This window comes from Scyliorhinus torazame, chromosome 17 (genome assembly GCF_047496885.1).
Source record: "Scyliorhinus torazame isolate Kashiwa2021f chromosome 17, sScyTor2.1, whole genome shotgun sequence".
In the NCBI taxonomy this organism is placed as follows: Eukaryota; Metazoa; Chordata; class Chondrichthyes; order Carcharhiniformes; family Scyliorhinidae; genus Scyliorhinus; species Scyliorhinus torazame.
The window spans coordinates 153,429,688-153,454,245 of NC_092723.1; the positions used below are offsets into that span (position 1 = coordinate 153,429,688).

Here is a 24,558-nt window from a genome sequence, read left to right on the forward strand (position 1 = left end):
ATACATATTGTGGTTACCAGAACAGGACAAAGGCTAGAAATCCTGCTGCAGGTAACTCACCTCCTGACTCCCCAAAGCCTGTTCATTACTTACAAGGCACAAGTTATGAGTGTGATGGAATACTCCCCACTTATCTGGATGAGTGCAGCTCTAACAACACTAAAGAAGCTCAACACCTCCAGGGCAAAGTAGCCACCTTGATTGCTACCCCTTCACAAACATTCACTCCCTTCACCACCGACAGTGGCACTGTGTGTATCATCTACAAGATACACTGCAAGAATTCACCAAGGTTCCTTCGGCTCACCTTCCAAATCTATGACCACTACCATATAGAAGGACAAGAGCAACAGATAACTGGGAAGACCACCACGTGACTTGGAAATATATCACTGTTCCTTCACTGTTGCCGGGTCAAAATCCTAAAATTCCCTCCCTAGCAGCACTGTGGATGTACTAACATCTCAGGGACTGCAGTGGTTCAAGCAAGGAGCTCAGCATCACCTTCACAAGGGTAACTAGGCTGCGCAATAAAAATGCTGGACTAGCCAGTGATGCCTACATCTCGTTAAATGAAGAGAAAAAAAACTTTGTATTGCTGTTCTTTCACTGTTCCTGGCTCAAGATCCTGGAACTCCTTGCCCAACAGCACTGTGGGTGCACTTTCACCAGAATGGAGTAGCTCAAGGGGTTCATCTTCTCAAGGGCAATTATGGATGCACAACAAATGCTGGCCTTACAGGCGACACTCATGTCCCATTTGAACTCGTGCTTAGTTTGTTCTTTCAACAGAATATATTTTTCCTGCATTCTGCTGAACACCATTTCAGATGTTTCCCATTGTTGTTCGACATCTTGCCAATATTGTTTCTTGTTTTATTTTCCAATGTTCTTGGAGAGGTCTGAGTAAATTCAGATGAGCCAACGCAGATTTGCAAAAAACGCATCCAGTTCTGGTCACCACACTTTAGGAAGAATGTGAGGGTCCTCGGGAGAATGCAGAGGAGATTTACCGGAATGGTTCCAGGGTTAAGGGATTTTAACTGCAAGGTTAAATTAGGGAATCTGGGGTTATTCAGCTCGGACAAAAGGAGACTTAGGGGAGATTTGATTGAGGTGTACAAGATTATGACACGTTTAGATAAAATAGACAAAGAAAAACTGTTCCCGTTAACTGATGGCACAAGGACCAAGGGACACAGATTTATGGTTTGTGCCAAGTGATGCAGAGGAGATATGAGGAATAACTTCTCTCACAGCGAGTGGCAAGGACCTGGAACTTGATGCCAATAACGCGATGGACGTGGAGATGGTGAATGATTTCAAAAGGAAATTGGATGGGAACTTGAGGAAAATAAACTTGCAGGGCTATGAGGATAGAGTGGGGGAATGGAATTGATTAGATTGCTCTAGGAGAGCTGGCATGAACTTAATGGACTGAATGGTCTCCCTCTGTAGCATAAAGATGTTATGACACTGGTTCAGCTTCAAATGGAGTATTGTGCCCATTTCTAACAGCTACATTCTAGAAAGAATGCAATGGCATTGGAGATAGTGCCAAGAATGGTTCTGGGGATGACAGATTTCAATTTCATGGGTAGATTGGAGAAGTTGTGTCTGTTCCCCTTATGGATGAGAAGGTTGAGAAGAGAATTGATAGAGGTGTCCAAAGAAATGAGTGGACGGAACAGAGTAGATGGGGACAAACTGTTTATTATGCAAAAGTGGTTAGGATCTGGAAAGCACTGAGCAGTGTGCTGGAGGCAGACTCAATTGTAACTTTCAAAAGCGAATGGGATAATTATTTAAAGGGAAAAGATCTGGAGATGTACGGGGAAAAGGTGGAGAAGTGAGACTAGCAGAGTTGCTCTTGCAGGCCCTAATGGGCCAAACAGCCTTCTGCAGGGGTGTGAACATTCTATGATTCTATGGAAGCTGCTATCTAAATATGCATTGTTCTTGTTGAATAACTTAAAGCAGCCTGTGTGTTTCCTTTGTGGGGATTCTGTAAAGCTAGATATAGTTCTAGAGATGGTGAGGAGGCCAAGCCACAGAAGGATTTAACCACTGCCATTGGAATTCTGAACTGAACACATGTCCATATTTTCGCGGGAACTCCATCTGATGAAGTTGGGCCATCTGGAGTTGTTCCCCCCTGCCACCCAAGAGAAAACCTCAGAATAGAGCTCTGAGGAGACCATTATTGAGGCATCACAGCTATTACTCCCACCTTCCACCAGCATAGAGACACACACCTCGGTGGGCGAGTGAGCACCACAAGGTTGCTGATACACATCAGGTGGAGGTGGGAGTCAAAGGGCTGCTGGATTCCTGGACTCAGCTGGGTCCTAGTCAGAGGCCGAACCTCTGGACAAGGTTATCCCAGAGCTGATGCAGATGCTAGGACACGGCCGTGAGATTCAGGAGAAGATGCCAGCGACATTCCAGCGAGTGCATAGCCAATTGGAAGAGTCCCAAAGGCTATGGCGCAGGAGATGGTGCCTACAATGCATGGCACCGACTCCAATACTGCCAGGGTGGCAACCGCAGTGGAAAACCTTGAGCACAACATCAGCGTCTTGATTGGTGGTGCCCAAGGCATGGCTCAGTCTATGATGACCATGGCTGAGGGCCTTGACATCAAGTCCCAGTCGCCGACACAAGTGGACATTGCCAAGGCACTTAGAGCATGTCCCAGTCACTGAGGGACGTGTGCCAGATGCAGGTGGACATTGCCGGACACTGCAGAGCGTGGCCCAGTCACTGAGGAGCATCGCTGAGAGCATTGACACCATGGCGCCAACAATGTGGAGGCACCAGGACCAGATGACGCAGAGGCCCCTGGAGCTCACTCCAGCTGCCCCTCTGTCGAATAGAGTCGCTAAGGGCCCTACGGGCACCATCAGGGAGAAAGAAGAGCTGGAGGACAACTGGGCCTGCTACCAAGTGGACAATGGTGGTCTCCAGTTCTTACGAATCCCCTCTCTTCTGACACCAGCACGTCTCACGGGCAGCGGGCAGAACAGGATGGCACAGCAATGCCAGTGACACTGATAAGTCGGCCGGGGCCATCCAGCTCCAGGCCCTCCAGAGGACGTCTGCAAAGAGCATCTAAGGCCACAGGGCGCAAAAAGAAGCAGGCTGCCTCCATCTCAGATGTGCATCCTGGGGATGTGGCTAGACGTAGAAGTAGACCACGTAAGAGCAAGGAAATTGAGGATCACGGAGTGGGCACTGAGGGGTGGGGGAGGGGTGGGGCGTCACAATGTGTAGCTAGGGGGAATGGAAATGTCAAATGGTCACAATTAAAACATGTCACACCTGATATATGTGATGTTTATGGCACATTAATATTCAGAGCGGGCATGCCTCCACCCCCACACCTTGCGCCTCAGGCACGGTGGTCCAAGATCAAAGGCCCCCGATGCAGACCATGTTCAGAGGATGTGTGTGCGTATGTTGTCAGCAGAAAGACATGAGTCAGGTTTTTGGATAAACTGACGAGCATCAGAGCGTTCCTCACAGCGAGGGTTCATCACTCTCCTAACTTGTATATTGACCCGCCGCTGACAGTGCCAACACAGGCCCATCATCCTGTGTTGATGTTATACAGACCCTTGGAGGGTGGAACAGGGTAGTCGGAGGATGGGTGAGAGGGTTGGGGAATGGGTGGGAAGGAGGGGAATTGAGGGGGAAAGGAGGGGAATGGGGGGGGTAGGGGAAAGAGGGGAGGGGGGTAATAGGGGTAGGAGCTGACAGACAAAGCCTCATCCTGTGAGGATTAGGCAATGATGCGGGCATCCATGGTCCTCCCACCATGCCAGACCTTTGCCGCCTGTCCTCCATCCTCTGACTCCTCCCAGGCTGGTGCACCATCCCCTCCTGGTCCACCTCCTTCTGTTCCTCCTCAGATGAGGCCATATGTCCCTCCTCCTCCTCCAGCATGTCACCCTGCTGCTGTCCCAGGCTGCTGCAGTGCTCCACCAAAGCAGCCCAGGCATCAGAACTGCATTTTTAGCGGGCCAATGCACCACTCAATGACAGCACAGGTGGCGACATGAGCCTCGTTATATCAGGTCTCAGTCTTGGTCTCAGGCCTCCACACTGGCACCATTAGCCAGGACCTCAGCGGGTACTCCTTATCCCCCAAGAACCAACCCAACATCCTGTGTGGTCCTCACAAAAGCCAGGGATTTCAGAGTGTTCCAGGATATAGCTGTCATGCACGGTCCCTGGGAACCATGCGCACAATTACATGATCTGGAGGTGGTGGTCACGCATGAGTTGAACATTCTGGGAGTTGAACCCCTTCCTGCTAATGAAGGGCACTCCTTGATACCCCAGTGCCCACAAGACCATCAATTACCTCCTGGACCTGGGGCATCCCGGTGATGGTGGAAAATCGTGCAGCCCGGCACGTTGGTGGGCTTGGTCCAGCTGAAAGTTGATATTGTCTGCTGTCCAAGCATACAGGCTATCCGTGACGTCACGGACGCACTTGTGAGCTGGAGCTTGAGAAATCCCGCACAAGTCCCCAGCCGAGCCCTGGAATGAACCTGTTGCATAAATGTTCAGGGCTGCGGTGGCCGAAAGTGGTTGCCCTCCTCATCCACGAGGTGCCAAGTCCTCGAGAATGCGGCACAGGTGCTGCACTGTCTCTTTGTTGAGATGGAGTTTCCTGCGGCACTTGCTGTCCGTCATCTCCTCGAAAGACCAACGACACCTGTACACCTTGAGCCATCGCTGGCATCCCCCTCTGGTTTCCTCCTCAGCCTGATCGGCGGCCAGGTCTTCAGGGTGTGTGGCGGCCCCCTGCACATGGGGTGCTGCCTCCAGCCTGCCTCGACACTGCCGCCTAGGATACCACCAGCACCGCGAGGGGATCCTCTGTGGAATCGACACCACCATCCATTTTGGTATTAAGGAATTGGAGTGGAGATAGATCGACAATCAGTTAGGGCTTCCACCCCGGGAACCTCAAATCCCCCAAGCCTCCCCCACCCATACGTGTCCCGCCTTTGCTCAGAGTACCATCCACCGAGCCAGTTGTGCTGGAAAACCTGGCTCTATATACTCACTTCCGGTCACAGCAGGAGCCCCTAAACCCCAGGCCCCTGGTGGGAACATTAGGGAGACCTTGCTCAGGTGTCCTCCCCTGATCTACACACTCACCCTTTGACCACAAGGATCTCCCCAGTGCATTAACCATCGCCTGAGATATTGCATGTGGACCCACGAGAATGCACTTGAGAGTTGTGAAGTGCTCTCACAACTATCAAGGCCTTTCCCGCTATTTAACCGGTACGCCCAGATCCATACCGGGCTTAACGTGGTGGTTAAATCGCACCCTAAATTCAAAGCATTGTGGAATTAAAAGCTAGTCCAATCACTGAGGGCAGGACTAACAACAATTGGGTCTAGGTGTAGTATGAAATACGGGCAACAGTGCTAAGCTGGAGAAAAATAAATCCAGAAAAACCTGCACACAAAGGTTGATAAAAATGTAAAATGAGGCCTGGAAGCATATTGAATCAAGGGGTTTAAAAGGAGAGGGATACATATTGGAATGAAAGGATATTAATGGTTATACAGGTAAACTAGGAAATTAAAGCCGTAGAGATGTTATTGTCACCAAAAGTAGCGGTGAGCTGAATAGGAAACGTTCAAAATCGTTTCTGGAAGTCAAAGGATCTAACAAGATTGAACTGTTTGATAGAAACACTAATCCAGGAGCATATTTCTCTTCCTGCGTTAAGTGTTCGCTCATCACACATCAGCTGTCCACAGATGCACAGGAGCCACCAAGAGAGGATCTCGTCATGAGTTGGAGCTCAGCAAGGTGGCCCATGAACAAGATAGTGGTTGGGATTGTGATTCTTAACAAAAGTTTAGTCACGATAACCGAGTGGAATTCCAAAACTGAAACTACAAAATAACCAAATCTTTTTCCAGTCTATTTCATGTCAATTTAAGCTGTATGCTAACTCATAACCCCTGTTTTGTAACTATCATCCTACATGGAGAGTCGACAGCAGCATATCCAGTGCTGTGGGGTCTTCTGGAGATGAGAGTGACTTGCGTTGAGTCTGGAACTTAGACAGAGGAATCCACCTGACATTCTCCAGACTCTGGTATGAGTTCAGTTCCCTCAGGGTCACAATCAATACATTCCCATGCTTATCTTTGATGGGCTCGAAGTATACGTGGCCAAGATCCTGGGTTCCAAGCAGTCCCTGAAAAATAAAGAGAGCTTAAGAAAAAGAATCAGAGAGACACTAGTTTTAATTTTACTTTTTATTCTTTCATGGGATCTGGGCACGGCCACCATTTGATGCTGATCAACAATTGCCCTCAAGTTGATGGTGGTGAGCCATCCATGTGATGTAGGCACACCACAGTCTTGTTAAGGAGGGGCTTCCAGGATTTTGACACAGCAATAGTAAAGAGGCATCAAAATATTTCCAGGTTAGGATGATGTGTGGGCTTGCAGAGGAACTTGCAGGTGCTGGTGTTCCCATATGTCTGCTGCCCTCATCCTTCTGTTAGAGGTTGCAGGTTTGGAAGGTCCTGTCAAAGGAGCCTTGGTAAGTTGCTGCAGAGCACCTTATTTATGTTACCCACTGCTGTCACTGTGTGACAGTGGTGGATGGAATGTATGTTTATGGTGGTGGATCGGGTATGAATGAAGTAGGTTGCTTTGTCCTCAATGGTGTTTAGCTTCTTGAGTGTTGTTGGAGCTGCACTTCATTTAGACAAGTGCAAGTTATTTCATCACACTCTTGACATCTGTCATTTAGATGGTGGGTTGACTTTGGGGAGACAGGAACTACTTGTTGCAGAATTCTCAGCCTCTGACCTGCTCTTGTAGCAACAGTATTTATATGGCTGGTCTGGTGCAGTTTCTCCCTCGGATACTATGTCAGGGGTTTAATGAGGATAATGCCACTGAATGTCATGGGGAGATGGTTAGATTCACCCTTGTTGGACATGGTTATTGGCAGGCGCGAATGTTACTTGCCACATATCATCCCAAACCTGAATATTGTCCAGGTCTGGCTGCATCTTGACACGACTGCTTCAGTGTGGAATGGTCAGTCAGGAATGGTGCTGAATACTGTAATCATCAGCAAACATCTACACTTCTGACCTTATGTTGGAGGAAAGGTCATTGATGATGCATCTAAAGGTGGTTGTGCCTAGGACACTACCCTGAGTGATTCCTGAAGCAATGTCTTGGGGATAAGATGTTTGGCCACCAGCAACAACAACCAGCTTGCCTCATGTTTAGTATGATTTCAACCCGTGGAAAGTTTTTCCCTGATCCCCATTGATATCAATTTTGCTAGGGCTCCTTAATTCTGCACCATCAAATGTTGCCTTGATATCAATGGCAGTCATTCACACCTCAGCTTAAAAAGATAAATTATGAGGACAAATTGCATAAAATCGCTTTATATTTCCTTCAGTTAGATGGTTGAAGGTAATTGAATTAAACTGTTCAAATGGCAACATGATTTTCTCCAGGAGAAGATTCCAGAACAAGGAGGCATATAACACTAAAATTAGAGCTAAGCCTTTTAGGGGTAAAATCAGGAAGAATTACATCGCACAAAGGTGTACCATCCAGAGCAAATCCAGAGCGCTTTGTCCCAAAGTTTGTGGATGATGGTTCAGTTGAAATTTTCAACTCGAGATCAATATATTTTTATTTCACAAAGAAAGCATAAATCTGAGTATGAGCCCGATCAGTTGGGTTGGGGTAGAGATAAATGATAATCTAATTGCATCAGGAAACTGGTTGAAGGGGCTAATGGCCTCCAGATCCTCCTATGTTCCTCACTTGTAAATAGATAATAAATAGTTCCCATTATTGCATTAAACCGAAGTATTAATATTATCTCTGGGTCAAAATCCTGGAATTCCATACATGATAGCACTGTGGGTGTACCTACTCAACATGGACTGCGACAATTCCTAAGGCAGCTCACCACCACATTCACAAGAGCAACTGGGGCTGGGCAACAAATGCTGGTCTTACCGTGAGTTCTTTCTCAGACTGATTGACAAAACCTTCAGAAACTGGACTGTAAACAAATAAACTTAAAAGTATGTTAAAAAAATCTGCTAATGGAGCCTCTATTATAATATATCTTAATACAGCAGAATTACATGGTTTTTGCCATTCCTTCAAACTTCTCTCACATAAACCAACCAAGTGCGGTAACCAAAATGTCAAGGTCACCTGGGACACAATTCTGTGAATGTAAATTATTTAAAAATGTGAATCATAATAGAATGCTTAAAAAAATATATTATTTTTTCCCATCAGAGTGAATGCAGTTGGTACATTTCCAATGACAGAGACCCAGGGCATGATCTACCGGCCGTGTTGCGCTCAAGTGAGAGCGCGGTGTGGGCGGTATATCCCAGGAGAGGCCACTCACGGGTTTCCCGACAGCCTTTACACCTTGTGGGATATACCCAAGTCCCGCAAGGTACGCAATCCCGCCCAAAAGGAGCGTGATCAAACAGCGCTCGCCTAAGTAGGGTTTTAACAGGATTAGATACAGAGTAAATTTCCCTCTTCGTTGTCCCATAAAGCATTCTTAGGACAAGTACAGCATTGGTTAGATACAGAGCAAAGCTCCCACTACACTGTCCCCATCAAACATTCGAAGGTTAGGTACAAACTGGGTTAGATACAGAGTAAAGTTTGCTCTATACTGTCCCATCAAACACTCCCAAGGCAGTCACAATATGGGTTGGATAGCTAATAAAGTTCCTCCTAGCAGATGGATCTAATTACACCAGTTTCTAGAATATGGAAATAGGAAATAGGAAAAATAATAACAGAATATGTAGCTTTAAAGTGGAGATTGAATTATATCTACATGTCCTGGTTCAATTACCCCTGCAACTCTCATTCCAGTTGGCTGAAGACTACTTAGTTTTCACTCCCTGTATTATTACCATTTACTTCAGACAGTGTGGTTTGCAATTCCATTTACATTGAATGAAAGTTTGCAAGAAGGTTGTACTCAGATCAGTGGAACAATCTGATGCAATAGAGAGGACTTTTTCGCGCTGATTCAATATGCGGTGCTAGAACTGAGCAACAAAGCAACCACACCCAAGCATCCATTCCTATATGTGAACCATAGCCATGTTTACAGCTATAGCCAAGCCAAATACAGTCCTTACCCGGTTGCCACATGACCTGGAGAATAGTGGTTGAATTTCAGGTTGTGTAGGGAATTATTTATTTCCTTATAATCGCTTTCTCTGAAAAAATGGGGTACCACTTGATCAGTGGATGGGCACTGATGTGTGCAGAAGGGGAGGGAGGAACCGTGGCGAAGATAAGGAGTTGAGTTTAACTAACAATGACCTTGCATTCACCTCTGATTGTGCAGACTCCATGCTGGGCTTGGAGTAATTCATATAAAAGTGGGGGTTGGAAACAGGTTGGCTTTCAGCTTAGGTTTTCCTCCTCTCCCCGCCTAGTGTGGATAGGTTTTTGGGGAGGAAGGAGCAGGGGCATGGGGATAGCATGTATTCACACAATGAGCAGAATCTGTGGTGTGTGAGTGTGTCCAGTTCACTCCGAGTCTCAGGGTTCTCACTCTCTCACTCACTGAGGTCAGGACATATCATAGGAACATAGAGTCCTGAGAAAAACATATTCAGAACCAGAGCCACCAGTGCAGGAAGTAAAGCCTGAGCCTGTGTCGGAGGAGAAAGTTGATGAGAACCCTGTGTAAAATCACCATCCTGTTAACCTGCCAATCCAGCCTCCACGGCTGAGGATTCCAGGACATTAACTTGGGCTTCATGAACAAGTAAAAATCTGGCTACTAGTGGTATTGTCCACACCATTGGAATTTCACCTCATGTTGTCAAATGCCTGACACCACAGCCCGGAAACAAAATCAGAAATAAAGGGCAGGATTCTCCGCGGCGCACTGTTCATTGACGACAAAAATATAGGGCAGGATTCTCCCACTGCGTGTCAATGGGATTTCTCATTGAAGCCACTCCTCGCCTCCGGCAAACCTGCGATAGGAGGTGCGATGCCAGCGGGATAAAAGAATCCCAACGGCTGGAGAATTGCGGCCAAAGATTCCAACTCTAAGGCCTCATTATCAGCAAATTGGGGAATGACTGGGTATGCCACCAGGTTGTCGTGAAAATAAACCGGGGCTTACAGAAACACAGTGCACAATTCGATACCTAGAAAGTCATCAACCATGGGCGGAATCTTACCAGAACTTGGCAAAGTGTCAGACTCAGACTGAAAACTGGTGTGCAACTTTCCAGTTGCACAAATCGGTTTTCTCTCCAGATACTGAGACTCTTTGAACGAAAAAATGGAGTGGGCATGGTTTATGCTGTCACTCTGACAGGGAAGGGCCTGATAGAACCAGTAAATGTCTCCACAGAGTTTGGGACGACAGCTTTAAAGGGTGCTCCGATCAGCACTGAGACCGAACGGCCCCCAGCTTGAGGTATCGGGGGCTCTCCTCCCCCTAGACTATCAACGCTGGCACCCCGCCACCATCACTGCGGAGGTATCACTGGCAATTGCCCCTCCCCCACCTACAGTGCCTCCGCTCCCCCTCACCACGTCAGCGAGGTATGAATATTTACTGAGGGGGGAATCATTTTGCAGGGGCTCATTAATAATATTTAAATTCATTGAAATCTATTCAAATTAGGTTCATGCCCACATCACTGGTGAGGGGCAGGGAAAATTGGGAAACATGATCTCGCTGTAGAGAATCACATTTCCCGATCCTTTCTGGATTTTCCACCCAAATTGGCAGCTATTCAACGTAAATTGGTCCACTTAACAAGGCGTCATGGGCTTATTGCCCTGAATGCCGGCTCACCAGCTGATCACCGGCACCGCACTCGCCAGCCCCCCGCTAACGTTGAGCAGCGCTTAGGCTGCACTTGCCCAGTCAACCCCAGCCAGCTCACAACAATGGTGCCGAGGAGACCGGCCCCAAGATTCAGGGATGCTGACCTGGGGAGGCTCCTGGACATGGTGGAGGCCAGGAGGGATTTCCTGTTCCCCGAGGGTACCGGAGGTGAGCCACAAGACAGCCGGTGCTGCCTGAGACGAGGAAGGCAGCTGGCTGCCTCCACCTCTTTTTTTTTTCTTTATTTTTTTATATAAATTTAGAGTACCCAATTAATTTTTTCCAATTAAGGGGCAATTTAGTGCGGCCAATCCACCTAGCCTGCACATTTTAAGGTTGTGGGGACGAAATCCACGCAAACACGGGGAGAATGTGCAAACTCCACACGGACGGTGACCCAGAGCCGGGATCGAACCTGGGACCTCGGCGCCGCGAGGCAGCAGGGCTAACCCACTGTGCCACCGGGCTGCCCGGCTGCCTCCACTTCTGATGTGCATCCTGGGGACATAACTAGATGTAGAGCTAGGAGGGCAAAGCACATCAAAGATCACTGAGGGCACCGGGGGAAGGGGGATGGGGTCGGTAGAGGGTGAGGGTTGGGTGTGGGGTGAGGGGATGGGTGGGGGTTGCACCATCGGGAGAGTGGGGTGGTATATTGAACAATAAATACCCTTGTGCACAACCAGTAGGAAGCCTGTCACTTTCTTCCACAATGCATTGCCGCGTGCAGGTGATGGGTGTGAGCGAGCACTGCGCAGACAGGCAGGGGTCAGACTCTGGCATAGTTTGAGGAGCAGCAGCGCTCAGCACTCTGTGGGTTATCATCACCCTCCTGCCCTCGACAGTGGCAGTGCCCACACAGTCCCAGAACGCTGGAGCGATGTGACACATACACTGGGAGGGTGGGAAATGGGGTGGTGGGTGGGTAAGAATATGACGATGGACCAGCCAACGACCTATGTGAATCGGACCAGTATGACCGCCTACCTGGCCCCCTGGGGCTTGCCGGGCCACTTGTCCTGTAGCTTCCGGTTGGGCCTCAGGTTTCTCCCTGGCCTCGTCCTCCAGCCCCTGCTAGTCTGGCGCCTCCTCATTATCCTCGTCCCCATCCTCCTACTCCTCCTCCCCCTCCTCCTCCTCCGAGGTGGCCACATGTTCCTTGTCACCAGCCTCCAGCTCGTCACCCCGCTGCTGTGCAAGGTTGTGGAGGACACAGCAGACCACAACAAAGCGGGCGACCCTCCAGGCGGTAGCTCTGGAGTGGTCGAGGCATCGGAACCACACCTTGAGGAGTCTGATGCACCGCTCAATGACAGTCCAGGTGGCAGCATGAGCCTCATTGCAGTGGGTCTCTGCTTCAATCTCCAGCCTCCGTACTGGCGTCATTAGCCAGGTTCTCAGCAGACATCCCTTATCCCCCAAAAGTAGGACAGGTGTGCGGGAGGGCCAGCAAACCATGTCCATATGTTTTGAGCATGTCCGAAGCTTAGGGGATTCTGGCAGGTATTTGCAGAGGTCATGTCCACGGTGCTAAAAACAAGGGTGGTGCCGAGTCCAGAGGTAGCGATTTTTGGAGTGTCGGAAGATCCGGGAGTCCAGGTTGCGAGAGAGGCCGACGTCTTGGCCTTTGCCTCCTTGGTAGCCCGGAGCGGATATTACTAGCGTGGAGGGACTCGAAGCTCCCGAGATCTGGGTTAGTGACATGGCCGGGTTTCTCAGACTTGAGAAAATTAAGTTTGCCTTAAGAGGGCCAATGCTAGGGTTCGTCCGGAGGTGACAGCTGTTTGTCGACTTCTTCGGGGAAAACTGTCAGCAGAGGCAATAAGAAAAAGGGTGGGGGGGGGCCTCAATTTTCAAAGCATTATTCTGACCATGAACTGAATTGCTGCCTAACATCACACAGCGATGCAAATTAACCAACAACCTGATGGCCAGGGAGCATCCAGCTCCCAGTGACCATATTATAATTGAATTCAATCTTAGATTTAAGAGGCATGAGGTTCAATATGACCACAATAGATAGGAAAGGGTTATTAATGAATTAAAAGCACCAGGATAGATTTCTTCGTGCTGAGATAAAATACTGTTAGCAGGGGTTGAGGACTGAGTACTCAGCAATTGTGGTTTCAGATCACGCACCACACTGGGTAGACCTAGGGGCAGGAACGGGAATGCCCCAGAGCCCACAGTGGAGACTAGATACAGGGCTGTTAGCGGATGAGGAGATCTGTGAGCGAGTGAGAGAGGCCATTTGGGGGTACATAAAGATCAATGACGCGGGAGAGATTGCGGTTGGGGTGGTCTGCGAGGCACTGAAAGCGGTTATTAGAGGGGAATGTATTTTGATTCGAGCCCACAGGGTTAAAACTGAGCAGTTGGAGCTGGACAGGTTGGTAGGAGAAATCTTACAGGTGGACAGGAGATATTCTGAGTCTCCAAATGAGGAGCCCCTGAAGGAGCGTCAGGGACTTCAAATGGAGTTTGGGCTCCTTTCCACAGGCAAGGCAGAGGGTCAGCTGAGGAGGGTAAAAGGGGCAATATATGAACATGGGGAGAAAGCTAGCAGGATGCTGGCACATCAGCTGAGGAAACAGGAGGTGGCGAGAGAAATAGGGAAAATAAAGGATATGAGGGGAACCCCCGGTTGGGGAGGAGGGCATGAATCAATTCCTGGGGAGGCTAGAGTTGCCGAAGGTAAATGAGGAGCTGGTGGAGGCCCTGGGAGGCCTGATTGGGCTTGGGGAGGTGATAGCTGGACTGGGGGCGATGCAATCGGGTAAAGCCCCAGGACCTGACGGATTCACAGTTGAATTTTATAAGAAGTTCTCTGGGTTACTGGGGCCGCTCCTGTTTAAGGCTTTTAACGAGTCCAAGGAGCTGGGAGTAGACCCCCCAACATTATCACAGGCATCAATTTCTCTCAGCGTGAAGCGAGACAAGGATCCGGAGAGCTGTTGGTCGTACAGGCCAATCTCCCTCTTGAATGTAGATGCCAAATTATTGGCATCCTGGCCACTCGAATAGAGGATTGTGTCCCGACGATAACTAGGGAGGATAGACGGGATTTGTCAAGGGCAGGCACCTGACATCCAGCATTAGACGGCTTCTGAATGTACTTATGATGCCAGCGGAGGGGAGCGAGGCTGAGGTGGTAGTTGCCATGGACGTGGAGAAGGCTTTCGACCGGGTGGAGTGGATATATCTATGGGATATTTTAGGCAGGTTTGGGTTTGGGCAGGGATTTGTGGAGTGGGTCCGGTTATTGTACCGGGCCCCAGTGGCAAACGTAAGAACGAACCGTGTTCAGTCGGAATACTTTAGTCTATGTCAGGGGACATGGCAGGGATGCCCACTCTCCCCTTTACCGTTTGCCCTGGTCATAGAACCCTTAGCAATGGCCCTGAGAGCGGGGAATGCCTGGCAGGGTATAGTGAGACGGGGTGGAACACAGGGTCTCTCTCTATGCGGATCACTTGCTGCTTTATGCACAGATCCGGCGGGGGGATGACCGGAATCATGGAGGTATTGGGCGATTTTCAGGCTATAAGTTAAATATGGGAAAGAGCGAGATGTTCGTGATCCAGGCACGGGGGCAGGAAAGGAGACTGCCTTTTAAAGTGGTTGGGAGGAGTTTTAGGTACCTGGGGCAGCTTCATAAGTAAAATTTGGGCAAAGCAGTGGATCAAATGAGAAGGGATTTTTGTAGATGGGACATGCTCCCACTGACGCTGGCGGGGAAGGTTCAGACGGTGAAGATGACTGTCCTTCCGAGATTGCTTTTCTTTTTTTAGTGTCTCCCGATTTTTGTCCCAAAAGCTTTTTTCAGAAGTATGAATGCAGCGATATCGAGGTTTATATGGTCGGGTAAAACCCTGAGAGTAAAGAGGGTACTCCTGGAATGCACCCGCGGAGAAGGGGGCTTGGCTCTCCCGAGCTTTAATAACTATTCCTGGGCTGCCAACATATCAATGGTCAGCAACTGGGTAGTGGGGGAGGGGTCGTCTGAGAGCGGATGGAGGCAGCATCCTGCAAAGGTACGAGTCTGGAGGCTTTACTGACGGCGCCCCTGCCGTTCTCGCCGGCTCGATACATTTCAAGTCCTGTGTGGTGGCAGTCCTAAGAGTGTAGGGGCAATGGAGGCAGCATATGAGATTGGAGGGGACGTCAGTGTGGTCACCGATCTGTGACAATCACCGGGTTGCCCCGGGGGGGGCTGAATAGGGGCTTTAAGATATGGCAGCGGGCAGGGATTGAGAGGTTTGGGGATCTATTCATCCAGGACGGCTTCCCGACCATTAGAGGAGGAGTTTGCCGGGTGGGAACGGGTTTCGGTACCTTCAAGTGCGGGACTTTGTACGGAGACAGATCCCAAGCTTTCCTCGCCTCCCCCTGAGGGGACTACAGGATAAAGTGCTGTCAAAAACAGGGTTTGGAGATGGGAAGATTTCGGAGATATACAGGGAATTGTCAGCGTGGAAGGGGCCCCTATCAGAGAGGTGAAGAGGAAGTGGGAAGAGGAGTTGTGAGGGGAGCTGGAAACTGAACTGTGGGAAAAAGCTTTGAAAAGGGTAAATCCATCCTCGTCCTGTGCTGGACTTAGCTTGATTCAGTTCAATGTAGTCCACAGGGCCCACATAACGGTAGCCCGGCTGAGTAGGTTCTTCGAGGAGGTGGAGGACAGATGTGGACGGTGTGGGTGTAGTCCGGCCAACCATGTTCATATATTTTAGGCATGTCCGAAACTGAGGGAATTCTGGCAGGGGTTTGCGGATGTTATGTCAGAAGTTTTGGAAGGTAAGGTAACTCCGAGTCCAGAATTGGCAATATTTGGGATGTTGGAGGATCCGGGGTCAAAGGAGGGGTGGGAGGCCAATATCCTGGCCTTCTCCTCCCTGGTGGCCCGGAGACGGATCTTGCTGAGATGGAGGGACTCGGAGCCCCCGAAGTCAGGAGTGTGGGACAGCGATATGGTACAGTTTCTCAGTCTGGAGAAAATCAAGTTCGTTCTGAGAGGATCAATACAGGGATTCGCCCAGAGTTGGCGACCGTTCATCGATTTCTTTGGCAAAAATTGAACGTCAGCAGTAAGGGGGGAAAGGGAAAAGGGGGGAGGGGGGGAAGGAAAATAGGAGGCATGGTAATGTTAAATAAGGACAGGGAATTTAGTATACGGGGAATTGGGGACAGGGCGGGAGAAGTGGGGGACGTGGTTTATTGTTTGTTGTTCTTTTAGGGGGTATTTTGTGCGTCGACCCGCGCAGTTGTTTTAGAAATGTCAACATATTAAATTGTGAAAATTACAAATGCTTCAATAAAATATTTTCTAAAAAAAAATTAATGAATTAAAAGGTGAACTGTGGGAGGTGTTCAAGGATTATTTTGGAGAACATAAGAACTGTACATATCCCTACAGCACCTGTGTATTCAAACTTGATCAACAAAAAAGACAATCATGTCAGAATGCCTACCACAAATCAATTATGCACAGTGGTCATTGCATCAGCCTCCTTCAGCTCACACAAACATTAACATTTTTTGACTTTATTTGTAACAAAACATGGGGTGGAATCTTATGCTCTCGCTAGTAGCAAGCTTGGAGGCAGGAAGAGCATGTGATTAAGTGGGATGGGAGCTATCATAACCCCCATGAGGACCACGGGGAAACTATTATCGATCTCCCCGTGGGGCTCGTGCAGTGTGAGCTCCCAGGTAGTGGGCGGAGGCCCACCCAGTTGAGCATAAAACAAGCAGGGACTGGCATGTTGGTTGTGCCAATGGAGGCTGGTAGAACTTTAAAACCAAAAAGGAGCAATCACATTGCTGGGAGTGTTTTACAGGCTCCCTAACAACCCAAAAGAAATAGAAGAGCAGATATGGAGGCAAATTTCAAAGTAGTGCAAAATTAATAGGGTAGTGATAGTGGGGGATTTCAACGTCCCCAACATTAACTGGGGTAGCCACAGTGTAAAAGGTTCAGAGGGAGGGGATATCTTAAAAAGCTTCCAGGAGAACATTTTGAGTCAGTACGTAGAAGGTCCTACAAGAGAGGGGGTGGTCCTGGACTTAAATTTAGGGAACAAAGTCAGGTAAGTGATTGAAGTAACAGTGGGGGAGCATTTTGCAGACAGTGATATTGTAGCGCACAAAGACTCACGAGAGACGAATAGAGATGAAGTCGATGAGGCTTTATTAAGTGTGACTTGTTCCCCGCAGTTCAGTAGCTGACTGGCCTGCGGGGGAGAACTCCAGGTTCTTATACTCCGCCTTCAGGGCGGAGCTAGAGGTCAACAGCTAACCAGGACCCGGGATCTGTCAGCCAATGACATCACGGGTTCACAGTCCCACATGACCCCTAATGCATACTACCACATTCACCCCTTGTTAAAAATGAACCCGGCGGGGTGGTGCTTCGTATGGTGGTAAGGGTTTACAAGGCTGGTCCTGGGAGGAAAACTTTTGCATGTACAGAGGTTTTTTTTTTGTTTTGAACTATTTACAGTAAAAGGGGGAAAAGGAAAACGTTCTCGTTACAGTCCACAATATAGTAATGTTACATTGATGCCACAAGTCGGTCGGGCGGTCTGGTCGTCCTCGTCGATCGCCTCGGCCCCGGTGGTGGTGCTTGTTCCCGTGTTGTCGTCTCCGGGAGCCTTACGGTTTCTGCTTCCGCTTCACTTCTGGTCGGACCTGGGAGGAGGACCGATCCCCCCGGGAAGGGGGCGCTCGCGGGGTGCGCCGGTGGCAGGGAGGGGGTGATTGGTGTCGGGGGGATGTGTGTGTTGCCGGCGGGCGCCAGATCTCGCAGGGAGACCGTGTCCAGTCGGCCGTCGGGGTACTCCACGTAAGCGTACTGCGGGTTCGCGTGGAGGAGGCGAACCCTCTCGACCAACGGGTCCGACTTGTGCGCCCGCACATGTTTTCGGAGCAGGATGGGTCCTGGGACCGCCAGCCAGGTCGGCAGCGACGTTCCAGAGGAGGACTTCCTGGGGAAGGCAAGGAGGCGCTCATGAGGCGTTTGGTTAGTGCTAGTACACAGTAGCGACCGGATGGAGTGGAGAGCGTCCGGGAGGACCTCCTGCCACCGTGAAACTGGGAGGTCCCTGGACCGTAGGGCCAGTAGAACGGTCTTCCAGACCGTGCCGTTCTCCCTCTCTACTTGCCCGTTCCCCCGGGGGTTGTAGCTGGTCGTCCTGCTCGAGGCTATACCGTTGCTGAGCAGGAACTGGCGCAGCTTGTCACTCATAAAGGAGGACCCCCTGTCGCTGTGGACGTATGCGGGGCAACCGAACAGTGTGAATATGGTGTTAAGGGCTTTAATGACTGTGGCCGCTGTCATGTCAGGGCAGGGGATGGCGAAGGGGAAACGGGAGTACTCGTCCACCACGTTCAGGAAGTATATGTTGCGGTCGGTGGAGGGGAGGGGCCCTTCGAAATCCAGACCAAGGCGTTCAAAGGGACGGGAAGCCTTGATCAGGTGCGCACCATCCGGCCTGAAAAAGTGCGGTTTGCACTCTGCGCAGATGTGGCAGTTCCTTGTGACTGTACGGACCTCCTCCACAGAGTAGGGGAGGTTGCGGGACTTTATAAAGTGGTAGAACCGAGTGACCCCCGGGTGGCAGAGGTCCTCGTGGAGGGTTTGGAGGCGGTTAATTTGTGCGTTGGCACATGTGCCGCGGGATAGGGCGTCGGACGGCTCGTTCAGCTTTCCGGGACGGTACATGATCTCATAGTTGAAGGTGGAGAGCTCGATCCTCCACCTTAAGATCTTGTCGTTCTTAATTTTGCCCCGCTGTGCATTATCGAACATGAAGGCTACCGACCGTTGGTCCGTGAGGAGAGTGAATCTCCTGCCGGCCAGGTAATGCCTCCAATGTCGCACAGCTTCCACTATGGCTTGGGCTTCCTTTTCCACTGAGGAGTGGCGGATTTCTGAAGCGTGGAGGGTTCGGGAGAAAAAGGCCACGGGCCTGCCCGCTTGGTTAAGGGTGGCCGCTAGAGCTACATCGGAGGCGTCGCTCTCGACCTGGAAGGGGAGGGACTCGTCGATGGCGCGCATCGTGGCCTTTGCGATATCCGCTTTGATGCGGCTGAAGGCCTGGCAAGCCTCTGTCGACAGGGGGAAGGTCGTGGTCTGTATTAGGGGGCGGGCCTTGTCTGCGTACTGGGGGACCCACTGGGCGTAATATGAAAAGAACCCCAGGCAACGTTTTAGGGCTTTTGAGCAGTGAGGGAGGGGAATTTCCATGAGGGGGCGCATGCGTTCGGGGTCGGGGCCTATTATCCCATTGCGCACTACATATCCCAAAATGGCTAGCCGGTTTGTGCTAAACACGCACTTGTCCTCGTTGTATGTGAGGTTCAAGGCCTTAGCGGTCTGGAGGAATTTTTGGAGGTTGGCGTCGTGGTCCTGCTGATCGTGGCCGCAGATGGTCACGTTGTCGAGGTACGGGAACGTGGCCTGCAACCCGTGTTGATCAACCATTCGGTCCATCTCTCGTTGGAAGACCGAGACCCCGTTTGTGACGCCAAATGGGACCCTTAGGAAGTGGTATAATCGCCCGTCTGCCTCGAAGGCTGTGTACGTGCGGTCACTTGGGCGGATGGGGAGCTGATGGTAGGCGGACTTGAGGTCCACGGTGGAGAAGACCTTATATTGGGCAATCCGATTGACCATGTCGGATATGCGGGGGAGAGGGTACGCATCTAGTTGTGTGTACCTGTTGATGGTCTGGCTATAGTCTATGACCATCCTTTGCTTCTCCCCTGTCTTTACTACTACCACCTGTGCTCTCCAGGGACTGTTGCTGGCCTGGATTATGCCTTCCTTCAGTAGCCGCTGGACTTCGGACCGAATGAATGTCCGGTCCTGGGCGCTGTACCGTCTGCTCCTAGTGGCGGCGGGTTTGCAATCCGGCGTGAGGTTTGCAAACAAGGATAGGGGCTCAACCTTGAGGGTTGCGAGGCCGCAGATAGTGAGTGGGGGTATTGGGCCGCCGAATTGAAACGTTAGGCTCTGCAGGTTGCACTGGAAATCTAATCCCAGTAATGTGGGCGCGCAGAGTTGGGGAAGGACGTAGAGCCTGTAGTTTTTAAACTCCCTCCCTTGCACCGTTAGGGTCACTATGCAGAAGCCTTTAATCTGTACGGAGTGGGATCCTGCAGCTAGGGAAATCTTTTGCGCACTGGGACGGATGGTCAAAAAACAACGTCTTACCGTGTCGGGGTGGATGAAGCTTTCCGTGCTCCCGGAGTCGACCAGGCATGGTGTCTCGTGCCCATTTATCAGCACCGTTGTTGTCGTCGTCTGGAGCATCCGGGGCCGTGCTTGATCCAGCGTCATTGAGGCCAGACGTGATCGTAGTGTTTGAGCATCTTCCTCGAACCCCGTGGAGCCGTCGACACTGGGGTCCGTTGTTGCCGTCCAAGATGGCGGCGGGGGTGAACATAATGGCCGCCCCCATGCATCGCACATGGCTGGGGGGTCACAAGATGGCGGCGGGGGTGGACAAAATGGCCGTCCCCATGCGTCGCACAGGTCTGGGGGATCCCAAGATGGCGGCGCCCCTCCTCCCCTCGTGGTGGCCGCGACCCAAAATGGCGGCGCCTGCGGGTCGCACATGGGGCGCTGGGGGGGTTGGGGAGCATCAGAAACGCGCAGATCGCCTTGTTCTCCGGAGACAGCGGTAGCCGGGACCCAAACTGGTTGCGCCTGCGGGTCGTACATGGGGCGCTGGACAGCGGTGGCCGGGACCCAAACTGGTTGCGCCTGTGGGTCGTACATGGGGCGCTGGGGGGGTTGGGGAGCGTTAGAAGCGCGCAGGAATCCTTGTTCGCCGGGGACCGCGGCGACCTCCCGGGACCGGCACACAGCCGCGAAATGGCCCTTTTTCTCGCAGCTCTTACAAGTCGCTGCGCGGGCCGGGCTGCGCTGCCGGGAGTGTTTCGCCTGGCCGCAGAAATAGCAGCGGGCTCCCCCGGGACGACTTTGCGTCTGAACCGCGCAAGCCTGTGGGGTGGGGGGGGGGAGGGGGGGGTTTGTCGCGACGGGGGTCCACGGAGCCCAAGGGGCTGCCGCGCGGTCGGGGCCGTAGGCGCGGGCGTTTCGCGCGGCCACATCTAGTGAGGCTGCAAGGGCCCGTGCCTCTGAGAGTCCTAGCGACTCTTTTCTAAAAGTCTTTGGCGGATTTGGGAAGAGTTCATACCAGCCACAAAAGCATCACGCATCAACATGTCCGTGTGTTCCATCGCGTTTACCGGCGGGCAGCTGCAGGCCCGTCCCAAAATTAGTAGCGCGGCGTTGAAATCATCTCTCGATTCTCCGGGACTTTGCCGTCTCGTTGCGAGTTGGTAGCGTGCGTAGATCTGGTTCACTGGGCGAACATAGATGCTTTTTAGTGCTGCGAACGCCGTCTGGTAATCCTCTGCGTCTTCGATGAGAGGGAAAATTTCCGGGCTTACCCTCGAGTGCAGGACCTGTAGTTTCTGGTCTTCTGTGACCCGGCCGTTCTGAGGTAGGCCTCGAAACAAGTCTGCCAGTGTTTGAAAACTGCTGCTGAGTTCACTGCGTTGGGGCTGATCCTCAGGCATTCCGGGATGATCCTGAGCTCCATAGTTCTTTTAAGCACGCTTAATAAATTGTAGCACACAAAGACTCACGAGAGACGAATAGAGATGAAGTCGATGAGGCTTTATTAAGCGTGACTTGTTCCCCGCAGTTCAGTAGCTGACTGGCCTGCGGGGGAGAACTCCAGGTTCTTATACCCCGCCTTCAGGGCGGAGCTAGAGGTCAACAGCCAACCAGGACCCGGGATCTGTCAGCCAATTACATCACGGCTTCACAGTCCCACATGACCCCTAATGCATACTACCACAGATCATAACTCTGTTAGACTCAAGATTGTTATGGAAAAGGACAAGGATGGGCTTGAGATAAAAGTTCTAAACTGGGGGAAGGCCGGTTTTAATAAGATGAGATATGATTTAGCCAGAGTGGACTGGGAGCAGACACTTTTAGGTAAAACTGACAGAACAGTAGCACGCATTCCAGAAGGAAATAGGGAGAGTACAGGGCCAACATGTTCCAATCAAGAAAAAGGGTGGGACTAAGAAATCCAGTGAACCCTGGATATTGAGGGATATACAGCATTGGATAAGGAGATAAAAGGAGCCATTAGGCATATTATCAAGGGCTCAAAACAGCAGCAGAATAGAGTGTGCAAAATGGAACTTAAAAAGGAAATTAGGAGAGCAAAAAGGGTATGTAAAAGTATACTGGCAGGTAAAATAAAGGAAAATCTGAAATTTTTTTACAAATACATTAAGGGTAAAAGGATAACTAGGGAAAGAGTAGGGCCCATTAAGGACCACAGTGATAATTTGTGTGTGGAGCTGGAGGACGTAGATAGGGTTCTAAATTAATACTTTGTGTCGGTGTTCACTTGTGAGAAAGACGGTGTGGTATAGAAATCAGGAAGAAGGACTGTGATAAAATTAAAGAGATTTACATAGACAAAGAGGAGGTCCTGGTGGTCTGGTGGTTTAAAAGCAGACAAATCTCCAGGGCGAGATGAAATGTATCCCAGGCTATTGAGTGAGGCAATGGAGGAAATAGCAAGGACGCGGGCAATAATTTTCAATTCCTGCCTGGCTACAGGAGAGGTGCCAGAGGACTGGAGAACAGCCAATGTGGTACCGTTATTCAAGAAGGGAGGAAGGGATAAACCAAGAAACTACAGGCTAGTCAATCTAACCTCAGTGGTGGGGAAACCATTGCAAGCAATTCTGGAAGGCAGAATTAATCTGCATTTGGAGAGACAGGGATTAATCAAGAACTGTCAGCGTGTTTTTTTTAAGAGGAAGTCATGTATGACCAACCTGATTGAATTTTTCGAAGAGGTGACCAGATGTATAGATGAGGGAAATGCATTTGACATAGTCCACTTGGGTCAGGGCTAGGGTGCAGCAAGGCTGTTAATAAGGTCCCACGTAGGAGACAGATAGCGAAAGTAAGAGCCCATGGGATCCAAAGAAATTTGGCAAATTGGATTCAGAATTGATTGAGTGGCAGGAAGCTGAGAATGATGGTCAGGGGGTGTTTTTCTGACTGAAAACCTGTGATTAGTGGGGTCGCGCTGGGATCAGTATTGGGGCCCTTGCAATTTGTGCTTTATATAAATGATTTAGACATGAATGTAGGATGGTTGATCAGTAATTTAACAGATGATATGAAAATTGGTGGGGTGTTAAATAGTGAGGAGGATCACCTTAGATTACAGGAGGATATAGACGGGTTGGTCAGATGGGCTGATCAGTGGCAAATGGAATTCACTCCGGATAAGTGTGAGGAGAAGCACTTGGGCAGGATAAACGAGGCAAGGGAATACATGATAAACGGCAGAACCCTGGAAAGCATCAAGGATCAGAGGGACCTTGGTGTGCATGTACATGGGTCCCTTGAGGTAGCAGGGCAGGTGAATATAGTAGTTAAGAAGGCATATAGTATACTTGCCTTTATTAACAAACAAAGAACAAAGAACAAAGAAAATTGCAGCACAGGAACAGGCCCTTCGGCCCTCCCAGCCTGCGCCGATCCAGATCCTTTATCTAAACCTGTCGTCTATTTTCCAAGGATCTACTTCCCTCTGTTCCCCGCCCACTCATATATCTGTCTAGGTGCATCTTGAATGATGCTATCGTGCCCGCCTCTACCACCTCCGCTGGCAAAGCATCCCAGGCACCCATCACCCTCTGCGTAAAAAACTTTCCACGCACATCTGCCTTAAACTTTCACCCTCTCACCTTGAAATTATGACCCCTTGTAATTGACACCCCCACTCTTGGAAAAAGCTTGTTGCTAACCACCCTGTCCATACCTCTCATAATTTTGTAGACTTCAATCAGGTCCCCCCTCAACCTCCTTCTTTCCAACGAAAACAATCCTAATCTACTCAACCTTTCTTCATAGCTAGCATTCTCCATACCAGGCAACATCCTGCTCTGCACCCTCTCGAAAGCATCCACATGCTTCTGGTAATGTAGCGACCAGAACTGCACGCAGTATTCCAAATGTGGCCGAACCAAAGTTCTACACAACTGTAACATGACCTGCCGTCCGATGAAGGCAAGCATGCTGCATGCCTTCTTGGCCACTCTATCGATCTGCTTTGCCACCCCCAGGGTACAATGGACCTGAACTCCCAGATCTCTCTGTGCATCAATTTTCCCCAGGACTCTTCCATTGACCATATAGTCCGCTCTTGAATTAGATCTTCCAAAATGCATCACCTCGCATTTGCTTGGATTGAACTCCATCTGCCAATTCTCTGCCCAACTCTCCAATCTATCTATATTTTGCTGTATTCTCTGACAGTCCTCCTCGCTATCTGCAACTTATTAGTCGAGGCATAGAGTTTAAGTGTAGGGAGGGTTATGCTGGAACTGTATATAACGTTGGCTAGGCCACAGCTAGACTATTGTGTACAGTTCTGGAATCCACATTATAGGAGGGATGTGAAAGCACTGGGAAGGGTGCAGAGGAGATTTACCAGGATGTTGCCTGGGCTGGAGGGTTTTCGCTATGAAGAGAGATTGGATAGACTGGGGTTGTTTTCCTTGGAGCAGAAGAAACAAAGGGCGG

The 24,558-nt window shown here is 50.2% G+C and overlaps 1 protein-coding gene across 8 annotated transcripts in view; it reads right to left on the reverse strand.

Annotated features, from left to right (window-relative positions):
- The window catches only part of LOC140394261 (ankyrin-repeat and fibronectin type III domain-containing 1-like), a 1,262,745-nt gene that overhangs the window by 75,138 nt on the left and 1,163,049 nt on the right, over positions 1–24,558 (reverse strand). For all 8 annotated transcript variants that reach the window (XM_072481308.1, XM_072481309.1, XM_072481306.1 and 5 more), the window contains one exon: positions 6,018–6,233. In XM_072481308.1, the coding sequence (XP_072337409.1) occupies positions 6,018–6,233 (216 nt within the window). The remainder of the gene's footprint in view (positions 1–6,017; positions 6,234–24,558) is intronic.